At 40.3% G+C, this 27,154-nt stretch overlaps 3 protein-coding genes across 10 annotated transcripts in view; 2 read left to right on the top strand and 1 right to left on the bottom strand.

The window, feature by feature from the left end:
* The window catches only part of LOC116305473 (uncharacterized), a 28,428-nt gene extending 26,224 nt beyond the window's left edge, over positions 1 to 2,204 (top strand). For 7 of the 8 annotated variants that reach the window (XM_089039437.1, XM_089039443.1, XM_031715390.2 and 4 more), the window contains one exon: positions 399 to 2,204. In XM_089039437.1, the coding sequence (XP_088895563.1) occupies positions 399 to 1,223 (825 nt within the window). In that variant the 3' untranslated portion in view covers positions 1,224 to 2,204. The remainder of the gene's footprint in view (positions 1 to 398) is intronic. The other variant, XM_031715396.2, reaches the window with a different exon arrangement.
* Positions 2,205 to 2,815: 611 nt separating this feature from the next.
* Positions 2,816 to 9,750, bottom strand: LOC116305475 (NACHT, LRR and PYD domains-containing protein 1b allele 4). The gene is made up of 5 exons (XM_031715400.2): positions 9,670 to 9,750; positions 7,567 to 8,351; positions 7,246 to 7,330; positions 7,002 to 7,069; positions 2,816 to 6,622 (listed from the first exon to the last, which is right to left on the bottom strand). Exons 2-5 carry the CDS (start codon positions 8,339 to 8,341, stop codon positions 4,371 to 4,373), a joined length of 3,180 nt encoding a protein of 1,059 aa, XP_031571260.1. The 5' UTR covers positions 8,342 to 8,351; positions 9,670 to 9,750; the 3' UTR covers positions 2,816 to 4,370.
* An 810-nt stretch (positions 9,751 to 10,560) lies between these two features.
* On the top strand, positions 10,561 to 19,272 carry LOC116305472 (divergent protein kinase domain 1A). Its single transcript, XM_031715388.2, has 3 exons — positions 10,561 to 10,672; positions 16,515 to 16,629; positions 17,853 to 19,272. The coding sequence occupies exons 1-3, from the start codon at positions 10,650 to 10,652 to the stop codon at positions 19,056 to 19,058; spliced, it is 1,344 nt and encodes a 447-aa protein (XP_031571248.1). The 5' UTR covers positions 10,561 to 10,649; the 3' UTR covers positions 19,059 to 19,272.
* Positions 19,273 to 27,154: the final 7,882 nt, after the last annotated feature.

The raw sequence follows: 27,154 nt of genomic DNA on the forward strand, positions 1-27,154 counted from the left end.
TTCACAAAACTTTTTACGGTGATCCAATTTATCCACAAATTCTTGCTGTTATATTCAGAAACACCGACGCAGTCCACGATAGTACTCTACTAGTTATCACCACTCTCAAGCTTTTAGCTTGCCAATCGGGGAGATCGAGCCTCAAGCGGCGAGGTAAATATTCACCATAATCCCTGAAGCCGAGGTGAGTAATGTGGGTTTTAGCATGATTTTAGACTTGGGGATATGAGAAAAGACGAAATTCGGGACAAGAAAAAAAAACCTTTTTTATAGTATTACTTCCACTATATCAAATTTTGGGATACCTCATAATCGAGACTAAACTCTATATTCAAGTTTAAAATTGTAATAAAAGTAATTATATATTTATTTGAGCATCTGATTTGTTTCTGTTTTAGGATACTGGAATTGCTTTGGAAGACTCTGACGACTACCATAAAATTGATGATATACAGGAGATATCTCATAGTCAACCACAAACCAACATAGAAAGAAGTAATCCAATCCTCAATCAATCCCTACCAGAAATAAACGAGAATCAAGATCAAACACAAAATATTTCTTCGACATCAACAGACGAAACGAATAACCAAGCTGACGATAAGATACAACCCCAGAGAACTAATTGTGAGGTTCCAAAGCCTTCAATCGAAAAAGAAGATGAACGACGGAGTGAAGAAGACGCCGCAAACGAACCACTTAAGCCTCCAGTTCCCAAAGTGGGCGCTAAGAGTTCTAAGGAATACAGTCTATTGGATCCATCAACTAAGCTACCGCCCAAGGACAATCGACCTGGTTTGGAGCAAACTCATGCAATTCAGATATCTTACTTCGACAATTTTAAACACAAATACCAAAATCAAGAAACAACTGGTGAGACTCTAGGGCCTGTATTGGGCAACAAAACTGAACAACTGAATGATAGTTCTAAGGGTTACAATCGATTGATTCGACCAACGACACTAACACCCAAGGACAGTCGACCCGTGTCGGAGCATCCTTATGAAATTCAGCCAATACCTTCTGTCGACAAAAACCAAAAAAGGACCCAAAGTCCTTGCAATTCTCAGGATAACAAAGGCTTTGCCGTTGATGAAAGACAACCCCAGAAAACTTGTGGAGATCTAAAGTCTACAGTAGACAACAAAACTGATCATGAACCACAGAATGAGAGTTTTGAAGAATTGCAATCCTTTGGGTCGATCAACGAGACTACCGCTTAGGGAGAGTGTACCCACTTCGGGGAAAATTTATGAAATTCCTTCGACACCCACACAAATACCAAAACTAAGTGCAACCCAAAGTCCTTGTATGTAGTTCTCAAGTCGTTGAGACCATCGAGACATTGACACACATCTACATTCCCCACTGACTGCCGGCATGAAATTAGCCATTTTGTAAACAGGCAAGGGACTGGGTTCTAGTTTAAAAGCCTGAATTAGAGTACATTTTGCCTGGCAGAGAAACTGGCCGATTGCTTTGATTCCGGCGCGCTATGCGTGGGAGTTGACTAGGATTCTTTAATATGCTCTTTAGAGTCATTATATATTTTTTGGTTTTGTATTAGTGTTAAAAATGTCACGCTAGACATGCAAACTCCCCATTCAACGTTGAATGCATGTGCTCGCTTCTTACCGATCCTGCTTTGAACTTCATTGATTAGGAAAGGCCCTAGGTGTTTTTATATAACATTCTCACGCTTCATCAAGCATTCAGAACACGGAGGACAATGACATAAAAAAGTTGACACACAAGAAAAGCTTCGAAAAAAATACTCGTACGCTGTGAAGGAAATATTCCCACGCACTGAATCGCAAATTTTTTAAAGCTTGAGTGTCGAAATATATATATATTAATGCAGTCAGTGAAGCAGTTCATTTAAGTGGACCGGTAGCCAGTTGTGTAAGGATCAAAAAACAAGAAAAGCAAGCAAAAATTAGCCGTTTAGTGAGTGACATACAAGGCAATGGAAAACCTAAGAGCTAAAGTAAGTTATAATGGAAAATTTCCTTCGCAATCGTATATTGAAGGCCTAGAAATAAAGCACTGTGGAATACAGGACAGATTGTACTCGATCAATTTAAACATGTCCAGTACGTGAACCAACTGTTTGATTTCTTTTTAACTTGGAAGGATTTTAGGAGGACTACTTTTTTGGCTTCATTAAATATCTTCATTATCATATAAACTACATAATTGGAATAGATTTTTGTTTTGTGAGTTGTGAATGTATGAAGTTTAAGGGTTTTGTTTGGATGAAAGAAGCACTGTATTAAGTCCTGTTTTGCATACGGTATTCTTGAGGTGCAGGTTACGTCATAGCCGCCATGTTGGTTGACGATAACGAAGTTGTTAGATCAACCAAGATGGCGACTGTTTCATTGTAATGTGGTTACACCTCGAGAATTATAACAAATCAATTCTAAATATTCTACTTTAACTTTACCCCTCGACTGATTTCCAGCCGTAATCATAATTTAATGTCCAAAGTGTATAGCCAAAAATTTGTTTTGAAAGTATTACCACGCGAGCAAAATAAAAACTCGCCAATGGTCCAATTTAGTTGAATAAGTAATGAGTCTGAGAACAAACAAAGTCGCGCCAAGGTCTTCATACTTTACGATATCCCTATACGTTTCGTAAACTAAAAATAGTGATATAATCTGTTAATGTGTTTTCTCTGATAAAGTGAGGGGGCTCTCACATCCACCTTGATTACATCAACAATACATCGACCTCTCATCGATCTCACATCACACATCGACCACACATTGACCAGACATCGATGTATATTATTATTATTATTATCATCATCATCATTAATATTATCATCATACAATACAAAGTGTATAACAACAGGAATTTTCGATACTTATATTTACAATCAAGTAGAAAAAGGAGAAACAACTAAGAACAACTAATTGCAAAATTTTAATAGTCCTAATTATATCCTAATAATCCTATAATCCTAATAGAATAGATTATAAGCAGGCCCACGATTTCCTTCGGGCGTACGTAACGTTTAAAATCATTTAGCCTATTTATGTTTGTACTAGTTTTTGTTTCATCGCTTTATTTGTCCCATGAGCTTATACATCATCCATCCGGTTAGCTCAGTTGGTAAGAGCGACGGTCTGTTGTGCGGGAGGTCGTGCACCAACACTCAGGGTCTTAAAATAACTGAGAAGGTGCTGCCTTCGTAATGATATATTCGAATGGTTAGACCTTTAAGTGGCTCGGATGACCACTTTAAATGGCGGTCCCGTCTCTTCACACTTCATCGTAAAAGAATCACTGACGACGTAAAAGAAACCCTGGCATTGACCACCCTCATGCATTGCCTACATCTCATACTAACCACCTCTCGTTCACAACTCATTTTAAAGCGCCTTTGAACATTTGCATATGGAAAAGAGCGCTCTAATAGGTATCATTATTATTGTTTTAGCATGGTCAAAAAGGACCTCTGAGCTGTTGTTCTTTTTGGTGTCATCATTAATCATGAGTGTCCTCGTTCCTGGTATTGTGAAAAAAGATGGTAGAGCGATTGACCAATGTAGACTCAAGATACTGAATTTAGAGCAAGGCCATGTAGACATTTATAAAAAATATTGACTTCTCTAAAATGTAGCATTTCTTTTATATGTAACCAGCTAAGTTCTCTCATGAGATAGGGTCGTACTTTCTTTTCCAGTTAGTTCTAGCGGCAAAGTTCTGTAATTACTGCAACCTGCGAATGTTCCGTTGGCGTTGTTCCCGACAACACTGTTGAGCAGTAAGATAGTTTACTGAATACCAAAGAGTTCAAGAGAAATAGAACATTTTTTGTAAATGGTGTAGGACTCTGCTTGTTGATTTGAAACAGTTTCCCGAACAATAAATGTTATAATTAAACAATAGCTTATTGTACTAAATGTCTTGTGCCAGCATCAACTTTGTCTTTTAGGCATTGATTAACAGTTGGTTTAGTACCAGTATGATACTCTGTTGAGATCTTGGACAATCTGACTTAGAGCACCAACTTTATTATTGGTTGCACAGGAAATAAAGAGTTTTGTGCTATCGATATAGGACTCTTCTGAACAGTTTGTAATACCACCACCACCATCATCACCATCACCATCACCATCACCATCACCATCACCATCACCATCACCATCACCATCACCATCACCATCACCATCACCATCACCATCACCATCACCATCACCATCACCATCAACATCAACATCATAATCATCCTTATTATTATTAATTTATTAACTTATCGACCACAAGTGTTTTTTCATCTCGCAAAACTACCGTTATTTTACAACCAAACCACTATCTGCTTGTACAAATTACTACTGTACTCGACTAATTTTCCAAATTTAAAACCTTAAGTCAAAACCAGGTTTATGTTTCTCTATCAGAGACTTCAGTGACTTTTGACATTCATCTGTTACATTGTTTTTGTACATCACCAGCCTGGTCAATTTGCAGCATGGATCTAAGAGTGTTTTACAAAGCAGCTCGGATCCCACATCACTTATCTCATTGTAGGATAGGTAGAGTCTTGTCAGTTGACATCTTTGGTCTTTTAATGAATGGCAAAGTATGGCAGCAGTTTTGTCAGTCAGTTTGTTCTCATTCATAGACAAGTAGGCTAGATTGCTCTTCACTAACAGTTCGCCTAAACAGGGCGCACAATCATCCCTCAAACCACAGTCAAAAGTTTCCATTTCTGTAACACTGCAGAACTCATTGTTCAGCGAATTACAAATTCGTTGAAAACCAGACAAAGTTAGCGTCGACATCCCAATGTACAATGTCTTGAGTGTCGATGAGGGCTTTTTTCGAAGTAAAGCTTGTAGTGTCTTCTTGTTTTTCCCCGCCTGAATTTCGTTCAGGGAAGAGAAAATGTCAAGCAAGAATGATACCAAGACACAGTCAACATCGGTGATACTAAGAAAGAGAATGTTGCCGTCATCACAGTATCGCTGGTACTGATTTGCAACAATTATCTTGGCAAACTCTTTGTCTTTGAATTCGTAGAGGCACTTTGCTGTCAAAAGCAGTTTTTGGTCCTTTCTGAGGCTTGGATGAATTTTTATCCAATCGACCAACTTCTCTAGAAGCTTTCTATTCTTTTCCAAGGACAGGGCTCCGGCCATGAACTGGCATACCATTCCGATCGCCATGTCTTTGGTCGGCATCCTTCTTTCCTTTACAAACCAAAGTGCAGCTAGGTACTCATGCAGAATCAAATGAGTAAAACTGAAGTTATGTGCAACTTCAAAGGGAGAAATTCTGAGGGTAGGACCACACTGAAGAAGGCCACTAGCTTTGAGATTTTCGATTTCTTCTCGTGTTAGACCAAAACTCTCCATATCTTCGATGCTAAAAGACAGCTTTTTCTCGATAAGCAATTTAGCAGCCAGCTTGGAAATTTTGTCCAAAACCTTTTCTTGGAATGGCGACACACTTTCATCCTCGGTGCTTTGTTGTATGTTGGAATGACGCCTTCTTTGGAACTTTTGAAGAAGTGTAGACCCCAGAAGCTCTGCACTTGCTCTTCTTCTGTCTTCTAGACGTAAATGACGGCCCTTTAGCTCAGAATGATGCCTCTGTACAAACACTTGAATAACTTCAACGCACAAATCAGTAACTGTAACTGGTAAGGTTCGGGAGTGACTGTTAGATTGAATTTGCCATTCCATGTACCAACACATCAGGAAGCACAGAACTGGGATGTGAGCAAAGCTGACGAGGTTTTCATTGCCCATAATATGCTCTTGTATGATGTTCTTTACTGCTTCGTCTGCTTGAAAATACTTTTCGATGTATTCTCTCACTTGTTTTGAGGAGAAGCCGGTGATTTCTACGTATTCATCAAAACTGACTTGTCCCAATTCGTCCGCCTCGGCAGGTCTCGACGTTACCAAGACCACCGATTCTCTCATAATTTTCCCTTTGATCAACTTCGAACACATTGCCGAAACAGGCATCCTATTCCGAGGATCGTTCGGGTACTTCTCCTCCGATTGATTGACAATTTCATCCCGCTTTGAGTATTCATCGTAACCATCCATAATGACCAGGAGCTCCTCCTTATGATGCAACATGTATTCAAACAGGACATTGTCGACTAAAGAGTATTCTTCCAATAGCGAAGAACGGTTTAAAAGTTCCATCAAGTTAAAAGTGTCATCTTCATGAAAACTCAACTGGCGAAAAGTGAGCAAGTACGCAAACTTGAAGTCGGGGGTTTCAAATTTTGAATCTTCGTCGAACAATCTGTTGCGCGCCCAATCGCGAATCAACTTTTGGCAAAAAAGGGTCTTCCCTATCCCGGGTTTTCCTATGACAAGGATAGTCTTAGGGTTTAGTTTGCCAGGGATAGTTCCAGTAAAAATATCTTGGCATCTTTGGACAGGAATCCCACACGCTTTACCGTACCAATCCAGCTGTTCATTTCTGGATTCTCCACCTTTTTCGTGTTTGAGTGGTTTTCTGCCGTACTGTATGATGAGGCTGGTGAAGATGTCGTCTGTTTTGATGCTCGGCAGCATGTGAAAGGCCACAGGCTTTAGTTGCAGTTCAGTGTGCCATCTCGTCGTGGTCTTCAAGTTATAGGATTTTTCTAATAAATTAAGAACATTATAAGAGCTAAGTTAGGCATTCGTAATTTTTCCACTTGCACCAGGGTGTTCTTGCCTTTAGCATTAGGGTTCCTTGATTCGATTTTCGTACTCGGTATCGTATGCATGTGAGCAGAGCATTGGATTCGAGAATATTTCTCCTGGGTTTCCTCCATCCAAAATCCTTACACGCTAAATTCCAGTTCCATCTGTGAGTTAGCGTGCCCTAAACTTGAGGAGAGCCCAGAGGCTGCTTTAGGGTTCCATCTGTGAGTTAGCCGTGCCCTGACTTTGATCAGCAAAGTAGTTGTTTCAGGGGTAAATAAAAGTGAAGTGTAAAGAAGAATGTAGAATGAAGAATGTGCAATGTATAACACATACCTCCTATTTTTAGCTCATAGTTGTTTTGCAAGTCAGGATCAGAGCTCAGAGAACTAACCCTTGCATAACTGCAATATAATTTCAACTAGCATTAGTGATTTGTGTAGGACGGGAAGACGGGAGAAAGGAAGAGAAGAGAAGAAAGGGAAGAGAAGGAACAATAAGAAAAGAAAAGTTACAGAAGGAAAGAAAGGCGAAGAGAAAATAGCCTAAGAAGTAAAGATCTGGAGCATGGCCGATCTACCTTACAGACGAAGCATGGTTTCCTACTGCACACTGTGCGTTGTCTTTTACTGTAATGTTATAATGTGTGACAGATGCTTTTTCCTCTAAAACAGAAGATGTGGTTACGTCATTAAGCAAAAGGTACCGTCTTTAGGGAGGGTGGGATGGGAATTGCTTTGTGACTCATTGAATTGGAAATTCACTTAAGTCGCGATTACAGCATTTTTTCCCTTCAAGTTGTCTTGCAACAGCGTTGCGACTCAAGTTGCAAGAGTGTTTTCACGGTGCGGCAACAAAGACGCAATCGTTGCCAAAAGTAGAAACGAATAACCATTCTTACCAGGAGACTGTGGACCATCAGAATGAACAGTTCGTTCAAAGACTTCTCTTACTTCGTCCATTTTGTCTGTTATTCTTTGCTCAGCTTCATCTAATTTCTTTGAAATATTGTCCTCTTTAATGTCTAGTTTTTCCATCACTCTATCTTCTGCTTCCTTAATGTATGTCTTCAAATACCTCTCGTAATCTTGCCATTCTTCTAATATCCTTACATACGAAGCTTCGTCCTCCTCATCGATTGAAGCCACTTTCAACCTTTCAACTTCGCTTTTATATTGGCTTCCACCAAGTCTTGTAAGAACGCTACCAATCTCGCTCCAGAAAGTCTCAAAATCTTTATCATCGATTGAAGTTTCTAAGATATGCGCGAATATGTTATTTCTGTAAAATTTCAAGCGCACTAGGTCAGCTTCTCTGGTAATGTCAGATTGCATAGGGAGTTTGTCCCATCCTGTGGATGGCGGAACCAGACTGCAAATGTTTCGAAGGAGCAAATACAACAGCGTAATGTCAAAATCCGATGATGTAACATGACTTGCCGAACTCACGCTAGGATACAGATGTTGCCATTGTTGGGTGGTTAGGACTCTTTTACTTCTCAAGTTCTTTAGGGTGGCATGAACGGTTGGTGAGTGTAGTGCGCTGTGCAGTGAGGCTTGTGGGTGAATTTTGTCGAAAACATCTTTAAGCACATGGGTTCCGCCATCAATCAGCAGTCTACTCAAGCGTACGAAGTTGGTGCTTTCTTTCGTAGGCCATGATATTGGGGTTGCCATTAATCATTGCCTAAAAAGACAGGAAGCCAAATTAGAAATAAATATAGCGGAACTAATTTTGATATGGATAACAAATCGGCCGGAGACAGTACGTCATTGCAGAAGCAAATTTTTAAATTAAATTCTCCAAATTAAAATGAATAAAATAAATTTAAGCTCTGTCAAGAAAAAAAAAAAGTAAGAAAGGATGAACTAATGAAAAGAAGGAAAAGGGAAGTAAAAAGTACAATATTGAATGAGTGAACGAAAAGATAAATAGATGAATAAAAGGAAGGAAGGAAAGAAAGAAATAAAAAAAAAAAGGAACGGACGGACGAAGGAAAACGATTGAAAGAAACAACAAACAAACTAGCTAATTATAAGAGTACTTGAAATGTTTGTCTCTGACTTAAAAAAATTAAGACAATTTTACAATTTTACATTTTTTTCTGTGAACACGGATCTTCTTCAGTGCGCAGTTTATATTTGGGCACGCGTATTCAAAATGTTGGTACAGTAGACCTAATTATACGAGACCGTATATTACTTACTGATATGGGTGGATGGGGGAGAAAATAGCAAGAATGCATTTTTTCTCCAATTTTTTTCGGGATCCACTGTATATTTTCAACATCTTGAAGGCTCTCTCTCATATAAACCATCAATTATTTCAAGACTCATTTTTTCAGGGTCACTAAAATTTCAAGGTCACCCATTTTATCACCACCCTCCCCCTTTTCCCTCCATCACCCTCCGATAAATGCTGAATGTTCCCTAATTTAATATGGGAAGAATAGATTAAGAATACTTTGCACATACTAGCGTTTTTACCTCGATTTCTCATTAAAAAAAAGAAAACATCGAAGTAATATTTCACGGAAAAAAAAAAATCAAATTCATTTGATAAGTAAAGAATATTTTTTCGATGATGTGATGAAACATAAATGAGAGAAAGTTACTAAATGAAAGGGCGCGCTTTGTGAAGCAGAAGTGTCATATAAAACGAACGAGGGCGATTCTTTGACCGAGCGAATGAGTTTTATGATACGAAACAACGAGTTTGCATATCATATATGATACATATTATGTATAATAACAAAATGTTCTATGTAATAGTTCGGTTCTATGTGGTGGAAAGAAGCGATATATGGGAAAATATCAAAGGTAGCGAAAATCTACATAATCCATTTGGAATCGCTACAATATTCAATGACTCGATTTTGGGTGTTTTTACATTGTAAATAAAATAAATAAGGCGTGTAAATCATTTATGTACGCAACACCTTTGTGAATTCCACTAACTTACAATCTATTGATCGGTTTACCGACAGTTATCTTTAATACAATACCTTTATTTTGATGTGGTCTGTTGTTCGATCGAGAGACGAGGGAAGATAGTTCTATGATATATTTTGTAAGCGTCGTGTGTCGAAAATAGCGCAGCGGAAATGATGTTTACACAAGGCTACCAAATGTTTCACACTTGAGCCTGCTTTTGAAGCTATCAGCGGTATACCACATATAATACTATAGGTTGCACTGGTTTAGTTTTTGTATTTAATTTACTTTTTGGTCCGAAAAGAAAAAAGAAGCTTTGAATTTTTTTTATATAAAACAATTCACGGTTGAAGAGGAATTATAGTGTTGTAGGTGGAAGTTGAGTTTTTGATAGCCTTTTTGTTATGGTTGTGAGTTATTTTGATCAACTTTCATTACAGAGTCTTTTGAATTAATATAGAAAGTCATTTATCATACATAGAATAGAGGACATAGAACGCCTAGAACGCTTTTGTTTTCCTCTGTAAATTACTTTGACATTTTAATAAATTGGTTGCGTCACAGGTAGCCCAAGCTTGGTTTCTGTGGTGTCCTGTTATAAGGAAATGTATGGGGAATCATCAAAAATTTCAATAAAATCATCAAAACGTGAAATAAAGCCTCGACATTTTACCCTATCATTGAGAAATAAGAATACTGGTGGGGAAAAAAATCCTTAAAACGGGCTAAATTCAAAAAATAACCACGCAGAGCGAAAGAAGTGCTATTTCTCAATGATAGGGTAAAATTTCGAGGCTTTATTTCACGTTTTGATGATTTTATTGAAATTTTTGATGATTCCCCATACATTTCCTTATAACAGGACACCACAGAAACCAAGCTTGGGCTACCTGTGGTTGCGTCAGTGTTTGAAGGGTAAGGGTAGTTTAGTGAGAGTGGGTTGCCTGTGGCTCAATAAAAACGACTGAACTCTGTTTGGCGCGACTCAAGTAACGTATAAGCTTCAGCTTAGTAGGTGAAATCCAAGTTTTCCTTCATATTACGAAGAAAAATGACTATTTATCGAATTATCAAGTAAGTTTATCTTTATTTCGTGCTTTTTTTTTTCATTTTTGAGCTTTATATTTAGATTTTGACGGCTGTATTAATCATTATCAAGTTGAATTGTTTATTTTGTTTGAGGGAGGGCGACCTCTTTCACCGGCCCTGTATTTTAATATTAAATGAAGCTTTTTATAATCTTAAAAACCCTTCCTTCTTCTCACGAGTTGAAAAAAGGTTCTTTCTTGATTTAATTACTTTCCTGAGTTCATGGCTGACTTTATTTGCGTTCAAGGATGGGACTTCTAAAATTCTCATTAAATATTAGAACGAGGGAAACAACACTACTGTCTACCCCATCCTCAACCCAAAACCTAGGGATTTCGCTGGAAAAAAGAAAGTATTTTGCATTCCAAATTTTTACCACGATCAGTATTTCGTATTGTTTCACCAAGAAAGCTACCTTAATCATTATCAAGTTGAGCGTTGTTTTTTTTGTTCCAGGGATAGCAACCTCAGCCTTGCTTTAGATTTCACTGCTCTAATTTATTGAAGCTTAAATAAGCTTAATTATTTTGATATTAAATTAAGAGTTTAATAATCTCCTAAGCTATGTACTGATAATAGTGATTAATGTACCAAACATTAACAAAAACACTCTTTAGTAATTACTAGTTGTTGGGTTACCTGTGTAAGTGCCTGCCTTAGGTCAGCGGAATCTCACGTTTTGTAACGACGGCCATGTTTGTGTAAGCACATGGTTTACTTGAATAAAGCCTACTTTCACGGCTTAATCGTGTATATTCTTCACTACAATTTATTCAAGTAACCAAAAATGGATAAAGTTTTACGTCCTGAACGTTTCGGCGTCGATCCAAGTGATACTGGAGCATCCAAAGCGTGGATACACTGGAAACGAACTTTCGAGAATTTTCTCTCAGTGCTGCCCGATGAAGGTCTCAATAAATTCGGAGTGTTAACCAATTTCGTTTCACCTGCAGTCTTTGAGTACATCGAAGGATATCCAAGCTACGAATCCGCTATGCAATCGCTTCAAAATGTTTACGTTAGACCAACTAACGAAATTTACGCGAGACACGTTCTTGCAACTCGACGACAACAGCCTGGAGAGACACTGGACCAGTATTTACAAGCTCTAAAGGTGCTCAGCAAGGAATGTAATTTCCAATCTGTTACGGCTGCTAAATACTGTGAAGAGAACGTCCGGGATGCCTTCATTACTGGGTTGCAATCAAATCAAATTCGTCAGCGGCTTTTGGAGAATAAAACTCTTGATCTAAAGACAATGTTCGATCAAGCTAGAGCTCTTGATTCTGCCATGCGAAGTTCTGAAAGCTACGCAGTTTCTCAGCCATTCAATGCTGCAGCCGTAGGTGTGTCACCTGAAACCACATCGCCAGCGTCATCTCAACCTGACCCCAATCTCTTAGCTTCAACACTGACGACCGGTAGTCCCAAATGTTTCTTCTGTGGAAATACTAAGCATCCCCGTGCCAAATGCCCAGCTCGTGATGCTGTGTGCCATAAATGTCAGAAGAAGGGGCATTTTGCACAAGTCTGTCGAGGGAAACCGTCAAAGCCTGGTGACGTCTCTGCGGCCCTCTGGCCACCATCACTTGCCTCAGTTGGGACCCCGCAAGCTCTTAAGGCCTCATCTGCTACTGTCATAGTCAATTCAGGATGGAATGTGAAGGCGCTCTTTGATAGTGGTAGCAGCGAAAGCTATATTCACCCAAGTTTAGTAGAAGCAGCTGCTATTCCTGTTAATCCTTCTTCTAGTACAGTGTCCATGGCGGCATCAGCATTATGTACAAAAACCGAGGGATTCTGCACCGTCAACCTTAACTACCAAGGACACAGCTATGAGGAATTTCGCCTGTCAATAATGCCCGGCCTATGCTCTGATCTCATTTTGGGACTTGACTTCCAGTCTCAACATGACCATGTCACGTTTGAGTATGGTGGAACAAAGCCACCCCTATCTGTCTGCGGCCTAACTACGTTAAACATCGACCCGCCCTCACCCTTTGCAAACCTTACATCAGATTGTCATCCAGTTGCTGCTAAATCCAGACGCTACAGTGCAGAAGATCTCACATTCATCAGTGGAGAAGTGGATCGATTGCAAAAGGAAGGCATCATTGAACCCAGTCAGTCTCCGTGGCGAGCCCAAGTAGTTGTAACTAAAGACGAGAACCACAAGAAATGTCTGGCTATAGATTACTCACAGACCATCAACCGATTCACACAGCTTGATGCATTCCCATTGCCAAGAATCAGTGACACTATCAACGAAATCGCTCAGTTTAGAGTTTTCAGTACCCTTGACCTGCAAAGTGCCTACCACCAGATACCGTTGAAAAACGAAGACAAGCCTTACACTGCCTTTGAAGCTAAGGGCAGACTCTATCAGTTTACCCGGTTACCTTTTGGAGTAACCAACGGGGTAGCATGCTTCCAAAGAGAAATGATGAGACTAGTCGAAGACCATAATCTGAAAGGAGTATTTCCCTACCTGGATAACATAACTATCTGTGGAAAGGATCAGTCTGATCATGACATCAACTTGAAATCCTTCATGGATGCTGCACGAAATGCCAATCTTAAGTTCAACGATAGCAAGAGTGTCTTCTCCACGCGCCGTCTTCCTTTACTTGGTTACGTCATTGAAGAAGGTACCATTAGTCCTGATCCTGAAAGGTTACGGCCCTTGAAAGAGCTTCCTCTGCCACACAATTCAAGATCCCTCAACAGATGTCTTGGACTTTTCTCCTATTACTCACAATGGGTACCAAATTTCTCTGATCGAATAAAGCCCATCACAAGCTGTAAATCCTTTCCATTGCCTCAGGAAGCCAAAGAGGCATTTCAAGGAATAAAGAAGATCATCGCAGAAGCCATTGTTTCAGCCATAGATGAAAGTATCCCCTTTGAAGTTGAGACAGATGCTTCGGAAGTAGCACTGGCAGCCACTCTCAACCAGAATGGGAGACCAGTGGCCTTCTTTTCGCGTACTTTGCAAGGAAGTGAGCTAAAGCACTCTGCTGTCGAGAAGGAGGCTCAAGCTATCGTTGAATCTGTAAGACACTGGAGACATTTTCTCACCGGTCGCCACTTCACTCTAAAAACTGACCAACAATCAGTTTCTTACATGTTTAACCAACGACAGAAAGGGAAGATCAAGAATGACAAGATAATGCGTTGGAGAATCGAGCTCAGTTGTTACAGCTTTGACATAGTCTACAGACCCGGTAAAGAGAATATGGCACCAGACACCTTGTCCCGAGCCAGCTGTGCTACGACTACTCACGATTCCCTCTACAAGCTTCATGAATCACTATGTCATCCAGGCGTTACCAGACTCTGGCATTATGTTCGAACGAAAAACTTACCGTTTTCACTAGAAGAAGTCAAGAAAACAGTAAGCGCCTGCCCTGTCTGCTGTGAGTGTAAGCCCAAGTTCTACCGGCCAGAAGAAGCTCATCTCATTAAGGCTACCCAGCCATTTGAAAGAATAAACATTGACTTTAAAGGCCCTCTACCCTCCAACAACAAGAACAGGTACTTTCTAAACATCATTGATGAGTATTCTCGTTTTCCGTTTGTCTTCCCATGTCCTGATGTATCCACTCCCACCGTTGTGAGGTGTCTTACCACGCTGTTTTCTCTTTTTGGCATGCCGGCCTATGTGCATTCAGACAGGGGAGCATCATTCATGAGTCGAGAGCTACGAGAGTTCCTGACTAGCAAAGGTATTGCGATGAGCCGCACTACAAGTTACAACCCCGCCGGGAATGGACAGGTGGAGAAATACAATGGCACTGTCTGGCAGGCTGTTACAGCTTGCCTGAAGTCCAAAACCCTCCCAGCCGAGTACTGGCAAGATGTCCTCCCTGATGTCTTACACTCAATCCGTTCTCTGCTGTGTACTGCAACGAACGAGACGCCTCATGAGCGTTTTCTGGGCTTCTCTCGTCGGTCCTCTACTGGCAGCTCCATCCCTACTTGGCTGTCTGTACCTGGTCCTGTATACATCAAGCGTAACGTTCGAAACAGCAAAATGGACCCCCTCGTCGATGAGGTTGACCTGCTCCAGGCGAACCCACATTATGCTCATGTTCGCTACCCTGATGGGCGGGAGACAACAGTGTCTACGAGAAGTCTCGCTCCCCGAGGTCAGCCGATAAGTGAAGTCTCACCTGTGCAACCAACACCAGCTGAAGCACAATCTGCCACACCCCAACCGGCTGAAGTCCAACCTGCAACAACGCCGCCCGCTGAAGCACTCTTACCTGACAACGGTGCCAATCACGGAACTACCCATGAAAGTAAACAGGCCCCCATAGTACTGAGACGCTCTCAGCGGGGAAGTCATCCCATTGATAGGCTTAATCTTTAGGAAGGGGTGAATGTACTGATAATAGTGATTAATGTACCAAACATTAACAAAAACACTCTTTAGTAATTACTAGTTGTTGGGTTACCTGTGTAAGTGCCTGCCTTAGGTCAGCGGAATCTCACGTTTTGTAACGACGGCCATGTTTGTGTAAGCACATGGTTTACTTGAATAAAGCCTACTTTCACGGCTTAATCGTGTATATTCTTCACTACAAGCTATACCATAACATTCCAATTTGGAAAAAAATAGTAGTGAAAAATTGCAAGCTCTTCTATTTGTTACTAAAGGCAACTGAGAAATTGCAAAGTCCTCTATCTGTAGCTTAGGCAACTGAGGGCCTTCCCTAAAGTGCATGGGAAATTTGTTTGGCTATTAATTGCTACCCTTGTTATGTATGAGTCAATTCCAAAGGTGCCCATCTCCCCCCCCCGGGCATTTGACTTCAGTCTGATGAATCTCAAATTTTGCCTAAAGAGTACTAAACTGAGCCCGTACAACTGAAGTTTTTTTATTCATGGCTATTAAAATGAAAAATCATAAATTTTCCCAATATCATGGATGAAAAATCTCGAATTTCCTCTCAACAAAACAGTAATTTTATCTGTTGTGACAATTTTTTCTCTTTGTCAATAAACTTAGGTTAGTGGTTGAAGCCGGGATTAGCACCTTTGGAATTGATTCATGCATTAATAAGGACATTTTAAATCTTTTTTGTTCATACTTATTTGCCTTGTGTGTATTATTGAAAATATAATGATTTCCCGTTATCAACAAGCCATGTATCCTTTTTTTTTTAAATGTACATTCAGAGTTCAAAGTTTTAATATAGGCTGTTAGCTACAGCTTGTTCCAAAGATTAAATAACAAGTTACTAGTGCATGTAAGCTGCTCAAAAGGGGAGGGTGGGTCAGTAGGATTTGACGGGGGTTCATTAAATTTATATTTATATATCAGACTCAAGAGGGTGGGCCACGCAAAAAAATCAGAGTCATGCATAACTTTTACAATAAACAGGATAAAAAATGAGGGGCTAGTTTTTTAAATAAAACTCTGGAGAAGGGAGGGGGAGGGGGGGGTAAATGTCCGTGAATCATACACCATTGGACCTGAATCCCCAATAAAAAGCAGGGTTTGTGCTACTCTTTAAACTCCTTAGATTTAATTAATGTTTTCAAGGACACTTGAAAAGCTCTTAAATTTTACGATTTTAGCAAAACTCCTCGAAAACTCCTTGAATTTTTGCTTTGACCATTACTTGCAAGGTTCTGACATAGATCTTGTCAGAAATTCGGGCATGTGCAACCACCGTGTAAAACCTTGGCATAGTTAGCTGAACATATTCATTTTTGGTTCCTTGTATACGCCTTGAATAGTCAGGTTGAATTTTAAGTGGTTACCTTAGCATGAAACCTGAAAAAGTGTATAACCTTATCTTTTTTGTGGATTTTATTTCAGGGTTTTCATGAAGTGGTGCCTCTTGCCTGGATTTGTTGCTGCTGTTGCTTCAGTTTTAGTCCTTTTTATATCTGATTATCATGAAATGTGTGGCAAGGATCATGTCAAAGAGCTGGTAATTTATGTACTGAATGAATTATCTGAATTTCACAACTACCTATGTCATAATTTTGGAATGTTCTTGTGTAGCTGTCCTAATTAATTACCCCTAACAGGGCCTTGCTGTCTGTAATAAATAATAAGAAATGATGGGATTAGCAGTGGATTCCACAGAGGCCTCTTCTTCCACTGGATTCCAGTTGGAATTTAGAAGTTGATTTTTGCGGAGGGAGGAAAGCTGGAGAACCCGAAAAACCCTCGAAGCACAGGAGAGAACCAACAAACAACTCAACTCACATACAACACCAAGCTTGTTGGGACTCGAACCCGGTTTGCTTTGGTGAGAGGTGACAGTGCTCTCATTGATATGCCACCCATTGCTTCCCCATATTTTTTATTAGATATAATTTATTAGAGAGCAGTATGTTGTTTGTCGCTAGGTCATTGCTCTTCAATGGCTTTAATGCCATATGACTCTGATTTTGTATTGTAGGAGAATGGGGTAATTAAGATTTGGTTTTTTAGGATGTTTGTGTGTTAGGTTTCAAGTAAATTAAGGTGGGGGATGGGGGGGGGGGGGGGGAAGGGGGGGTGGAGGGGTGGGGTAGCAATTATTCCCCAAAGGCGAAGTAAATATCAGGGAATAACAAATGAAACAAAGTCAAGGTTATTATTACCGATATTCACTGAGCCTGAGGTGAATAATTGTTTTAGTATGAATGCACTGAGGTGATTCTTTCAAAAAAAGGAAAAAAGAAGAAGATAAAAGACATTATTTAAAGTTAGGAACAGCAACAAAGCGACTGGCCACCATTTTGGATTATCATTGGAGGTGATTATTGTGTGATAATCTGAGTTTCTCGACCAATCAGCACGCAAGAATTTCAATAATCACCTTTGTATTAATACTAAATTCCAATACCCTCAAATACTTGATATATATTTCTCATATTGACTTGTAGATGTATGATTCAAATAATTATACTCAATCCCAAAGGGTAAACATTTACTGTATATTTTGATATTCTGCGAACTCAGTATATTATTATCATATAAATTTATTTGTTTTTTTGCTGCGGCGATTCAAACATAATCAGTCTATACCTTTTATGTTCTTGACTAACGGCATTAAAAAGGCAATTTCACGACATGCTGTTGAAATGTCTGAGTTTGCAGGATATCGAAAACTGCAGTAAATGTTATGTAATGTACATTTGATGCATTTTCTTTTTTCCCTAGTGTAACCAGTATGAGCAGAATTTAATAGCTGGACCATTATGTCATGACCTCTGTCAATCAAAAACACTAACTTTTGACACTTGCTTGTCAACTCAACCCGACAAAGCTATTTATAAAGGCACATGGAAGAATGAGGAAGTCATTCTTAAAATACGGAATGGAGTGGAGATTGAATCATATTCATTTAGTCATTTGAAAACCAACGAGGACCACAAAAATCAAATCAGTGCTACCGTCAAAATTTTATTTGGAGAGTGTGAAAACTGTTCTGATTTGACTGACAGGTTAGCAAAAACAGCAGATGTGAATAATGATGGGCAGCTGACACCTGCTGAAACCATGACGATGGTCACCCTTTTGCAAACACCAGAGCCATCAATGATGTTGATTATTAATGATAGTAAGCACGTTCCCGAGATGTATGGGTACTGTGGCAAACTGTATGCAGTTGAAAAGCTGCCAGTTATAGCAGACAGTGTGTTTGGATACACATGGAATTTCTTGGATTTGGCTGTATTACCTAGTATACTAGAGCCTTTCGAAGACTCACTAAAGAGGAATGCAGAAATCATTTACAAATCATTGAAAACATTTAAGATAGTTAGAGAATGGATTTTTCCATTCATAGAAGATTTGAAATACTTTGTGTACCAAAAGATTCTACGCATGCGATTACCATCATTGGAGGAACGATTTAACTTCTCTTTGTCTTTGATGGACACTGTTCTTGCTCTGTCAAGCACTCCATATGGAATGTTTCAGTCTTGTGATTCACATTTGGGAAACTTTGGTTTATCTGTAAACTCTGAGGTTAAAATTATTGATGGTGATCAGGTCCTCCCCATACATTATCTTCAACTCGTCCTAACTTCTAAAAAATGTATAAATGATAGAAATTGCAGAGTCGGAGATTTTTATGAATGCTCAAGCGAGTGCGATCAAAGCACTGGATTTTGCACATCAGAACTAGAAAAACGAAATATCCAAAACATTTGTTCGGATTCACTGGCTTTGATTTTTAGAAATATCAGTGAGGACTTTAAGAACCAAACATTAATTTGCCTTGAAAAAGCGATTTATAAATTGGCTGCATTTTGTTATACGTTACCAACAGAAAAACTGGTGTCTGAGATAAAAGATGATATTGAAATTGTCAAAGAAAAATTACTGCATATTTCACGGGGAGAGTTTGATAGCTGTTTGTGAAAGAAGAGCTTAATATTGCTGGTGCAAGGTAATCCCATATAAAATAGAACAGGGATGATTGCCATACCCCTAAAAGGTAGAGCCTTGTCCAGTTGGGCGTGGCAGCTAATGATTTTTTACCCCTACCACTTACCGATTATATATTATCTAAGCGAAAGAAGTAAGATGATTAGATGAAAATAAATATCCTCAAGGGTGGATCCAGCCAAAATTTTAGGGGGGGGGGGTTTATTGAGTTTGGGGGGGGGGCTAATTGAGTTTGGGAGGGGGGGGGGGGGGGGGGGGGGGCTAATTGAGTTTCTTCCGTCACAACGGATAACAAAAAAGCATCTAATTCTTCAGTTTTGTTTTGTTTTGTTTTCTGCTGAAAGGGGGGATTCAGCCTCCCTTTGCTCCCCCCTGGATCCGCCCTTGATCCTGAATTAAAGATTCCATTCTGGCTGTAATTATAATCTCGGTATCAAGATAATCAATAATAGTTGAATATATTTATTTTAATATTCAAAAGAATGATTAAATAACAATCATAAATTTCGCTTTCTGATTGTAATTGTTTGAGTTGCATGCTTTTGATTTCTTCAAAAACATTTGAAAAAATTTCGTGTGTACACTTTGTCAAAATGCCGGCAACTTTTTAAATTTTATACGGATTTAATTTTTTTTTGTAATAAAAACTGTATATGTTTGTAAAAGTAAAACGTAAGATGGAAGCCCTTTTTTTGGTTTGGCGTTTCGGGGGCCAAACGAAATGGCAGATTTTTCTCATAGCGAGAAATCGCCGATATTGGGACCAAGGAAATTGAATGCGCAAGTTATTTACGAAATTCGCCGATTCGTAGACTACGAAACATTATACGGAGATATTGCTGCAAATAAAAGTGAGTTACTGCAGTAAGCTAAGTTTCTAAACGATTTAAAGTAATTCTATTTTTGTAGAAAAACTTGAAGCGATATGGTGCTTCTTAAAAATTGCTCATGATTACATACTGCCGCTCACGCATTGAATGAAGAATTATAAAATAACTGTTATGAATGTCGCGTTCTGATTGGTTTGGAGCGCGTGCTTTATGAGAGCACATTGCACGCGCGCACAATTTCCGTTGCTTCATTCCTATCTATTATTGTAATTTGTATTTTATAAAAGAAATAAAAAACTTGCTTGCTGTGCTGTGTGCAGTCATAAAGTACTTGGGGATTGGCAGAACACTCGAAAACTCGCGCGCGTTTTCTATTTCTTCAATAGAAAACGCGCGCGTGCTGTGTGCAGTTATAAAGCACGTGGGGATTGGCAAAGCACGCGGAGTGCTTCTCGACACTTCTCGAGTGTTCTGCCAATCCCCAAGTGCTTTATAACTCCACACAGCACAGCAAGCAAGTTTTTTATTTCTCTTACAAAATGCAAAGGGCGCGTGCTTGCTGTGTGCTCTCCGTAAAGCACGCGCTCCCAACCATTCAGAATTCGAGATTTATAACGTTTTATATATAGTTTATATAGTTGTTTTATAATGCTCAATAGTTTTTAAGTTTTTATCTTGGAATAATACAGCGCTCTTTTTCCTTGAAAAGGCAAGATGATCATGATCTGTGAACAAAAAGGAGTGGAGGGCTGGGTATTTATTTGTGCGCGGGGACTGGAAAATGCTGGCCCCTTTGGGTAGACATGCAGTAGTCGCAGTAGACGATATGAACGGAAAACGTAGCAATATATAGAAAGAAATACCGAGAATCAAAACCAGGTTGAGTAATAAAACCTCTTATCAGTAAAAACTGTTCCCAGGAGGCATTTCCGGTGTGTTCTTTTTGAGGCTATTGTTATGCTGATTTACCTGTAACAGTGGCCCAGTGGAAAAAAACGTGGGCTTCCATATCATGACACTGATTCAAGTCCGGTTGAGCGAAGTTAGTACCTGGATGGGTGACCTGAAACTCATGCCTACTAAAATAATTTTTGAAGGTTGTTTCTTCTTAATTTTCAATCGATTACGATCCGTTTTAGTTGAGAAATCGTCAGAAATTAAAAACTGCCGGGCTTTCAATCCGTTCCCGTCAGTCCTTAATGAGAAACTCTTCTCAGTCTACGCCACGAAGAGCTGGAAGAGAGTCGTAAAGCTTTTCTAGACCCGACCTCAGTCCCACTCGGCAAACTTATCTTTTAACATGCAGCAACTCGTTTCTTATTTGCATCAACTTGATTTTTTTATTTGCAGCAGTCCGTTTAAAATGCAGCAGCTCGTCTTAAATGTAGCAACCTGTTTTTAATTTTTAGCAACTCATCAACGGGGCCACCGTAGTAAACCTATATTCCCCCTCCCCCTCCCCACCTCTTCCATCCTCTTGGTTCTAGGATTCCATGGGCTCCCTGTGGTATTCTTTCACGTGTTTGCCCCTCTTCCATCCTCTTGGTTCTAGGATTCCATGGGCTCCCTGTGGTATTCTTTCACGTGTTTGCCCCGGTTCGAGAAGAAGAGGTTTCAAGATGGTTCGTGGTGGACCTGCAGATCGTACCGTTCGTAGAGCCAAAATATTCGCCCTTGCAAAGGTATGAAACACTTATTCGATTCATATACATTATATATAATCCGTTTTTGCTGCCCTTTACGTCAACAAGGTTTTTTGTTGGGTAAAATTCAACCGTAGAATCTCGAAATCACCAATCCACCATTTAGTCTTAAACTGAAGAATGAGATGCATTGAAATATTTCAATTCTTTAAATTAACTTAAGGTCAAGTTTAATACTATTTTTAAGAAATTGAAATCGTTAGTTTTATACTTCTTTTTCATATTTTTGAACTGTGCTTTACCACATACGTTACACAGGTAGCCCATAAGAAAATTTATAGATCCCTGAAACTGGACTGATGTAAGTCAGGGCTAACTCACAGATTGAACCCTGACACAATCTATCGACTGATCTAAGTCAGGGCATGGCTAGCTCACAGATTGAACCATGGAACAATCTATGGACTGATCCAAGTCGGGGCATGGCTAACTCACAGATTGAACACTGAAACAATCTATGGGCTGATCTAAGTCAGGGCATGGCTTACTCACAGATTGAACCCTGAAACAATCTATGGACTGATCTAAGTCAGGGCTAACTCACAGATTGAACCCTGAAACAATCTATGGACTGATCTAAGTCAGGGCATGGCTTACGAATTGAACTCTCACAAATTGAACCCCCCAAACAACAACTTCTGGGTTGATTCTAAGTCAGGGCATGGCTAGCTAACTGATTGAACCCTGAAATAACCTCTTAGCTGATGTAAGTCAGGGCATGGCTCACTCACAAATTAAACCCTGACACAAACTTTGGGCTGATCTAAGTCAGGACTCACAGAAAAACAAACGATGGCAAATGTGATTCTAAAAATAGCATCAAACAATGCCTATGATGGTTACAAGCATGAATACCAGAGATTCCTTCTCTTAGTTCATCTTCTCTTGGCCAGAGTCAATAGCCCATGAAGCTGAAGGCTGAAAGTCACATTTAATGCTGGCACTTTTTGCTACTAGAAGGAATATAACTTATAGTCTAGTAGTAGCTCATCCAATCAGAACACAGCATTGATGATAGACCACTAGTTGGATTTGACTAAAATGCAATAGTTCAAGTAAGAGAGTTTATGATTGCAGGGTTTTAGAGGCCGTTCCAAGAACTGCTATAGCTTGGCAGTGCGAAGAGTCCAGAAGGCACTTCAGTACCAGTATGTCAGTAGACACTTGAAGAAGAGGGACATGAGATCTGTAAGTAAGGCCAAACAAGAAAATAAGTGTTTTTCCTGTTGCACAACCGACCCTAATTTTTTTGCTGATTTTTGCCGACCCTGATATTTTTTCATTCCCAAATGCACCACAGGGTTCCCAGTAAGGTCATTTACACTGTTGTATCAGTAAAAAATCCGACCTACCAACCCTAATGATTTTTCTCATGCAACAGGAAACACACTTATTTTTTTGTTTGGCCTAAAGCATAATTTAAAAGAGAATGCAGAACCAGGTGCAGGGGCAGATCTAAAGGAGGTGTGCAAGGGGAGTGCACACCCCTCTCCTAGATAAGCTGAAATCTACTACATTATTGGTGTTTGAGTTTGTAAGCAAAGCGTACAACCCCTCCTAAAACAAAAGTCCTGGAAGGTGCACCCCCCTCCTCCTGCTGAAAAAATCCTGCATCCACCCCTGAGGAAATAAAACTCCTAGTCTGTAATGGCATCATGTATGGTTTGCTGTTCATCTGGTTAATAGCGTTGAACATGTGAGCACACTATACTATTATGGTGGGGAATCATGAGTCAAACAACTACTGGAACTGTGAGAACTGAAAAATATTTCTGGAAGGTTTCTGGTCATGATGTCTCGTGACCATGGTGTTCCAAACCATGATGCCTGTAGTATTTACCATGACCCCTGGAATGTTTATGGTGCTCTGACCAATCATGGGTGAGAATGAATTAAGATATTACCATCACGTCTAGTCAATTGCCCAATTTCCATGACAATGTACTGTCTCAAATTACCATGTCCTCAATTTACAATATTCCTTTTTACTTTTATATCAGCTCTGGCAGACCCGTATAAATATAGCTGGCAGGGAACATAACATTAATTACTCTTCATTCATGTACCAAATGGCTAGGGTAAGTTTGTGCCATGTTAGAAACATTATTCTAGGATAGTTAAGAAATAATTAGATACGTCATACTGTTGCTAGATTGGTTAGACCATTATTTTATAGACCATATTTTGATAATGGCCACTTCCAGAATCAAGAGAGCGTGTTTCTTTTTTTTTTTGTGAGGTGAGAAATTTAACCACTTTAAAGCCCCATTTACACTAGCAATTTTTGCGGCAATTTTTTTGCGATTTTGTCCATAATAAATAATGGTAAAGAATTGACTCGTAAAGTTTTTTTAAGGATACCAAGATTTTCTTAGACGAATGTCTCTTTTGAAGGATGAGACAAAAGATTTCAGATTTCCGAAAATTGCCACAAAAATCTCCGCAAAAATCGCCACAAAAATCGCCGGTGTAAAAGGGGCTTTAGCATTCTTAGAATTCCTTCGTTCTTTCACTTGAGTCTTTTCCCTGTAGGGGAGTAGCTGTACATAGACTAGCTAGTGACTACCTTTCTCTAAGGTTTGTATATTGCATAACGAAAAGAATCTGAATTCACTATTTAGTGTGAAGCAGAGTTCTTAGAATTCCTTCGTTCTTTCACTTGAGTCTTTTCCCTGTAGGGGAGTAGCTGTACATAGACTAGCTAGTGACTACCTTTCTCTAAGGTTTGTATATTGCATAACGAAAAGAATCTGAATTCACTATTTAGTGTGAAGCAGAGTTGATTAAAGGGCACTATACAGTAATGTGTATAAATATTGTAAATCATGACCATTATCATGATTAATTGTTCTTATTTTCATTCAACTTTAACATGGGTTTTTTGTCAAACTCACGTTCAATTCAAAACTTTTAGCATAACATGAAATTATACTTCTAGAAAACTGGTTAGTAATATGTAATATATTTGTATCTGTTCTGTATGGGTTTTTGATACAACAGCTCAACTCCAACTAAGCAGCAGTTAGGCGGAGTCGCGAATTGCCGGCATTGCCAAAAATCGCAAGTCGAAAAACACCATGGGGGGGTGGGTTTTTAGAGGTCGGTAACCCGCCCTACAGGGGGTCTTGCGCGATCCGCCTGCAGCGCGAAATGTGCCTAACTGCTGCTCTGTTGGGGTCGCAAACAGAGGGAAAGATATCCTTTAGATATACATGGCATCCGTCGACAACATTCAAAACGAAACTGTGCGCATGCTGGGAAATCAGGTGATGGATAACTCAGATGCGGATTTTGTCTTTGCGACATTCATGGAGGGAAAGACAGACAAGACGATGAATCACGAGATGGCTGAAAAGATAATCGACAGAATGCCGGACGGCGACTACCGTTTGGAGTTGACGTTCGTGAAGTATTTGGACGGCGAGTGGGTGATAGAAAAGGGCCGTAATCCCATCAGGGCGTCTGGTAAGCAGAGTTTGTTCGTTTTGAATAAGCAAACGAGGCCGGGGGCATTGGAGGGAATCGACATGCTCTTCTACGAGGTTGCTTACCCGGTTACCGTTGTCATTTACGGCGCGTACGAGATTGAGGAGCCGGATGTCGAGAAGTTGCGACCAATGCGACATCCGGGCAATTGCGTCGGGAAATTGGTCAGAGAGTTCTTTGAAGACGCTGCTCGTGGTGGTAAGCTTACGCCCAAAAGGAGAGAAGCCATAAGGAAATGGGAATGTGACACGCATAGGATTGGAGGTACTATTAAAAACATCCAGAAGTTGGAGACGGCTTTAGAACGCCGCATACACGTGAAGGATATCACGGACGGCTACATCTACGAAGGAACAAAAAAATACGGAGGTAGAGGTGCCCCTATCGTCATCTACCAACATAATGGGCACGCTTGGCGAGAACTTGGGTTCCCTAAGAAGAAGGAAACTAAGGTTTATAAAATGTCGCCATTGGCAGAATTAGTTCACGAGAATTCTGTTTGGTTGATGGATGCGGAAGGAAGTCAGTTTATGACGCAGGATGGTACTCTCTACCGCCCTGAAGTAGAGCATCAACGTATTCAAAGTGCGTGTGCGACATTAGGGGAAGACTTTTCAGACGAGGTCTTAAGCAGCCGTAGTTTGGACTTCCTAGCTGCGAAGAAAAGGAATGGATGGAAGTCCACGCCTAAGGAATTTGGAGACATAGCCAAAGCCTGCGTAGAGCACGGCCATGGAGGTCTGTGGAATATGGAATATGACGAGAACGAATACGTCTCCTTAGACATGAAACATTGCTACCCTGCCAGTTTTAAAGGCCTTGGGGATTGTAAGGAGTATTACGACCGCTACGGGCATCCAGACTCACAATTCTTTCGTGTGTCTTTGCCAGGTAAATATGACGCTCCCAAGTCTACGGGGTTCGTGCGGTTGACCACGTGGAAGTTAGCAAAGGGCTTACATCCAATAATTTACGCGTGGTATGGGAAACATCTGCAGGAGAAAGAATGGATTCCCATACCCCTGCTGAAGTTTCTCGAAGAGCGCGAGCTTCTCACATACACCGCGCATGAAGCCATATTGTGCCGCTCCGCGTTTACGCAATGGTTGCCAGAGCATAATCCCACTGCTAGAATTGTCATAGGCAAATTCACCCAGGGTGCAAAAGAAGGAGAAAAGCACATGCAAAGGCGTTTGATAACTGACAACGGAGAGTTGAGTTTCCTCATAAAACGCGCGCATGAGCAAGGAACGATGGTGTCCGTAGAGAAGTGGAATTATTTCATAGAAGGTAAAGGCGAGCAACAATGGAATGCGTTGTGTTATTACCAAGATCATCGCCCGCAATATTACCATTTGCGCGCCAGCATGCTCGCGTATGCGCATATCAATCTATTGTCAATGCTGTTGCGGTTCGACAAGGAGGACATACCGCGCGTGGCTACGGATTCTTTGTATGTGAAGCCTGAAGTGTTAGAAAAGGTGCAAGAGTTTTACACCGAAGATGAACTCGCAGAAAGTGGTCAATGGCGTGTGAAAGATGAAGAGATAAAAGCCTGGAGAGAACGTGTGGAATACCACGGGAAACACGTAAAAGGTGCCACCGTCCCCACCGTGGAGCCATTGCCATCCGTTGTGGACCCCATTTCCTACCAACGCTTTTCGTACCTTTATGGGCCCGGAGGCAGCGGTAAGACCACCAGGGTTTTGGAATTATTTCCTCGCGTGAAGGTATTGACGCCGACGCACCGTCTGGAAAGAGAATTAACGGAAATGGGTTACGACGCACAGACTTATCACAGCTTCTTTCGCTGGAATGGTCAAAAGTGGGTGCCAGAAGCAATACGCGACATACCCCCGGTGATATTATGGGATGAGATTTGCACCGTGCCATTAGAAATCCTGCAGGAATTTGTAGACTTCCTCCGCGGAAAGTGTCAAGTTATATTTGCCGGAGATCCATGCCAACCTCCTCCCATTTGCGGAGAAATGCCCCATAAATGGTTAAAAGGAATGGTAGACCATGCAGAGGAAATCAACGCCGACTACCG

The sequence above is a fragment of the Actinia tenebrosa genome, unplaced genomic scaffold (genome assembly GCF_029948245.1).
Source record: "Actinia tenebrosa isolate PJP-AT-01 unplaced genomic scaffold, QUT_ActTen_1.0 PGA_scaffold0__85_contigs__length_37466705, whole genome shotgun sequence".
Classification (NCBI taxonomy): Eukaryota; Metazoa; Cnidaria; class Anthozoa; order Actiniaria; family Actiniidae; genus Actinia; species Actinia tenebrosa.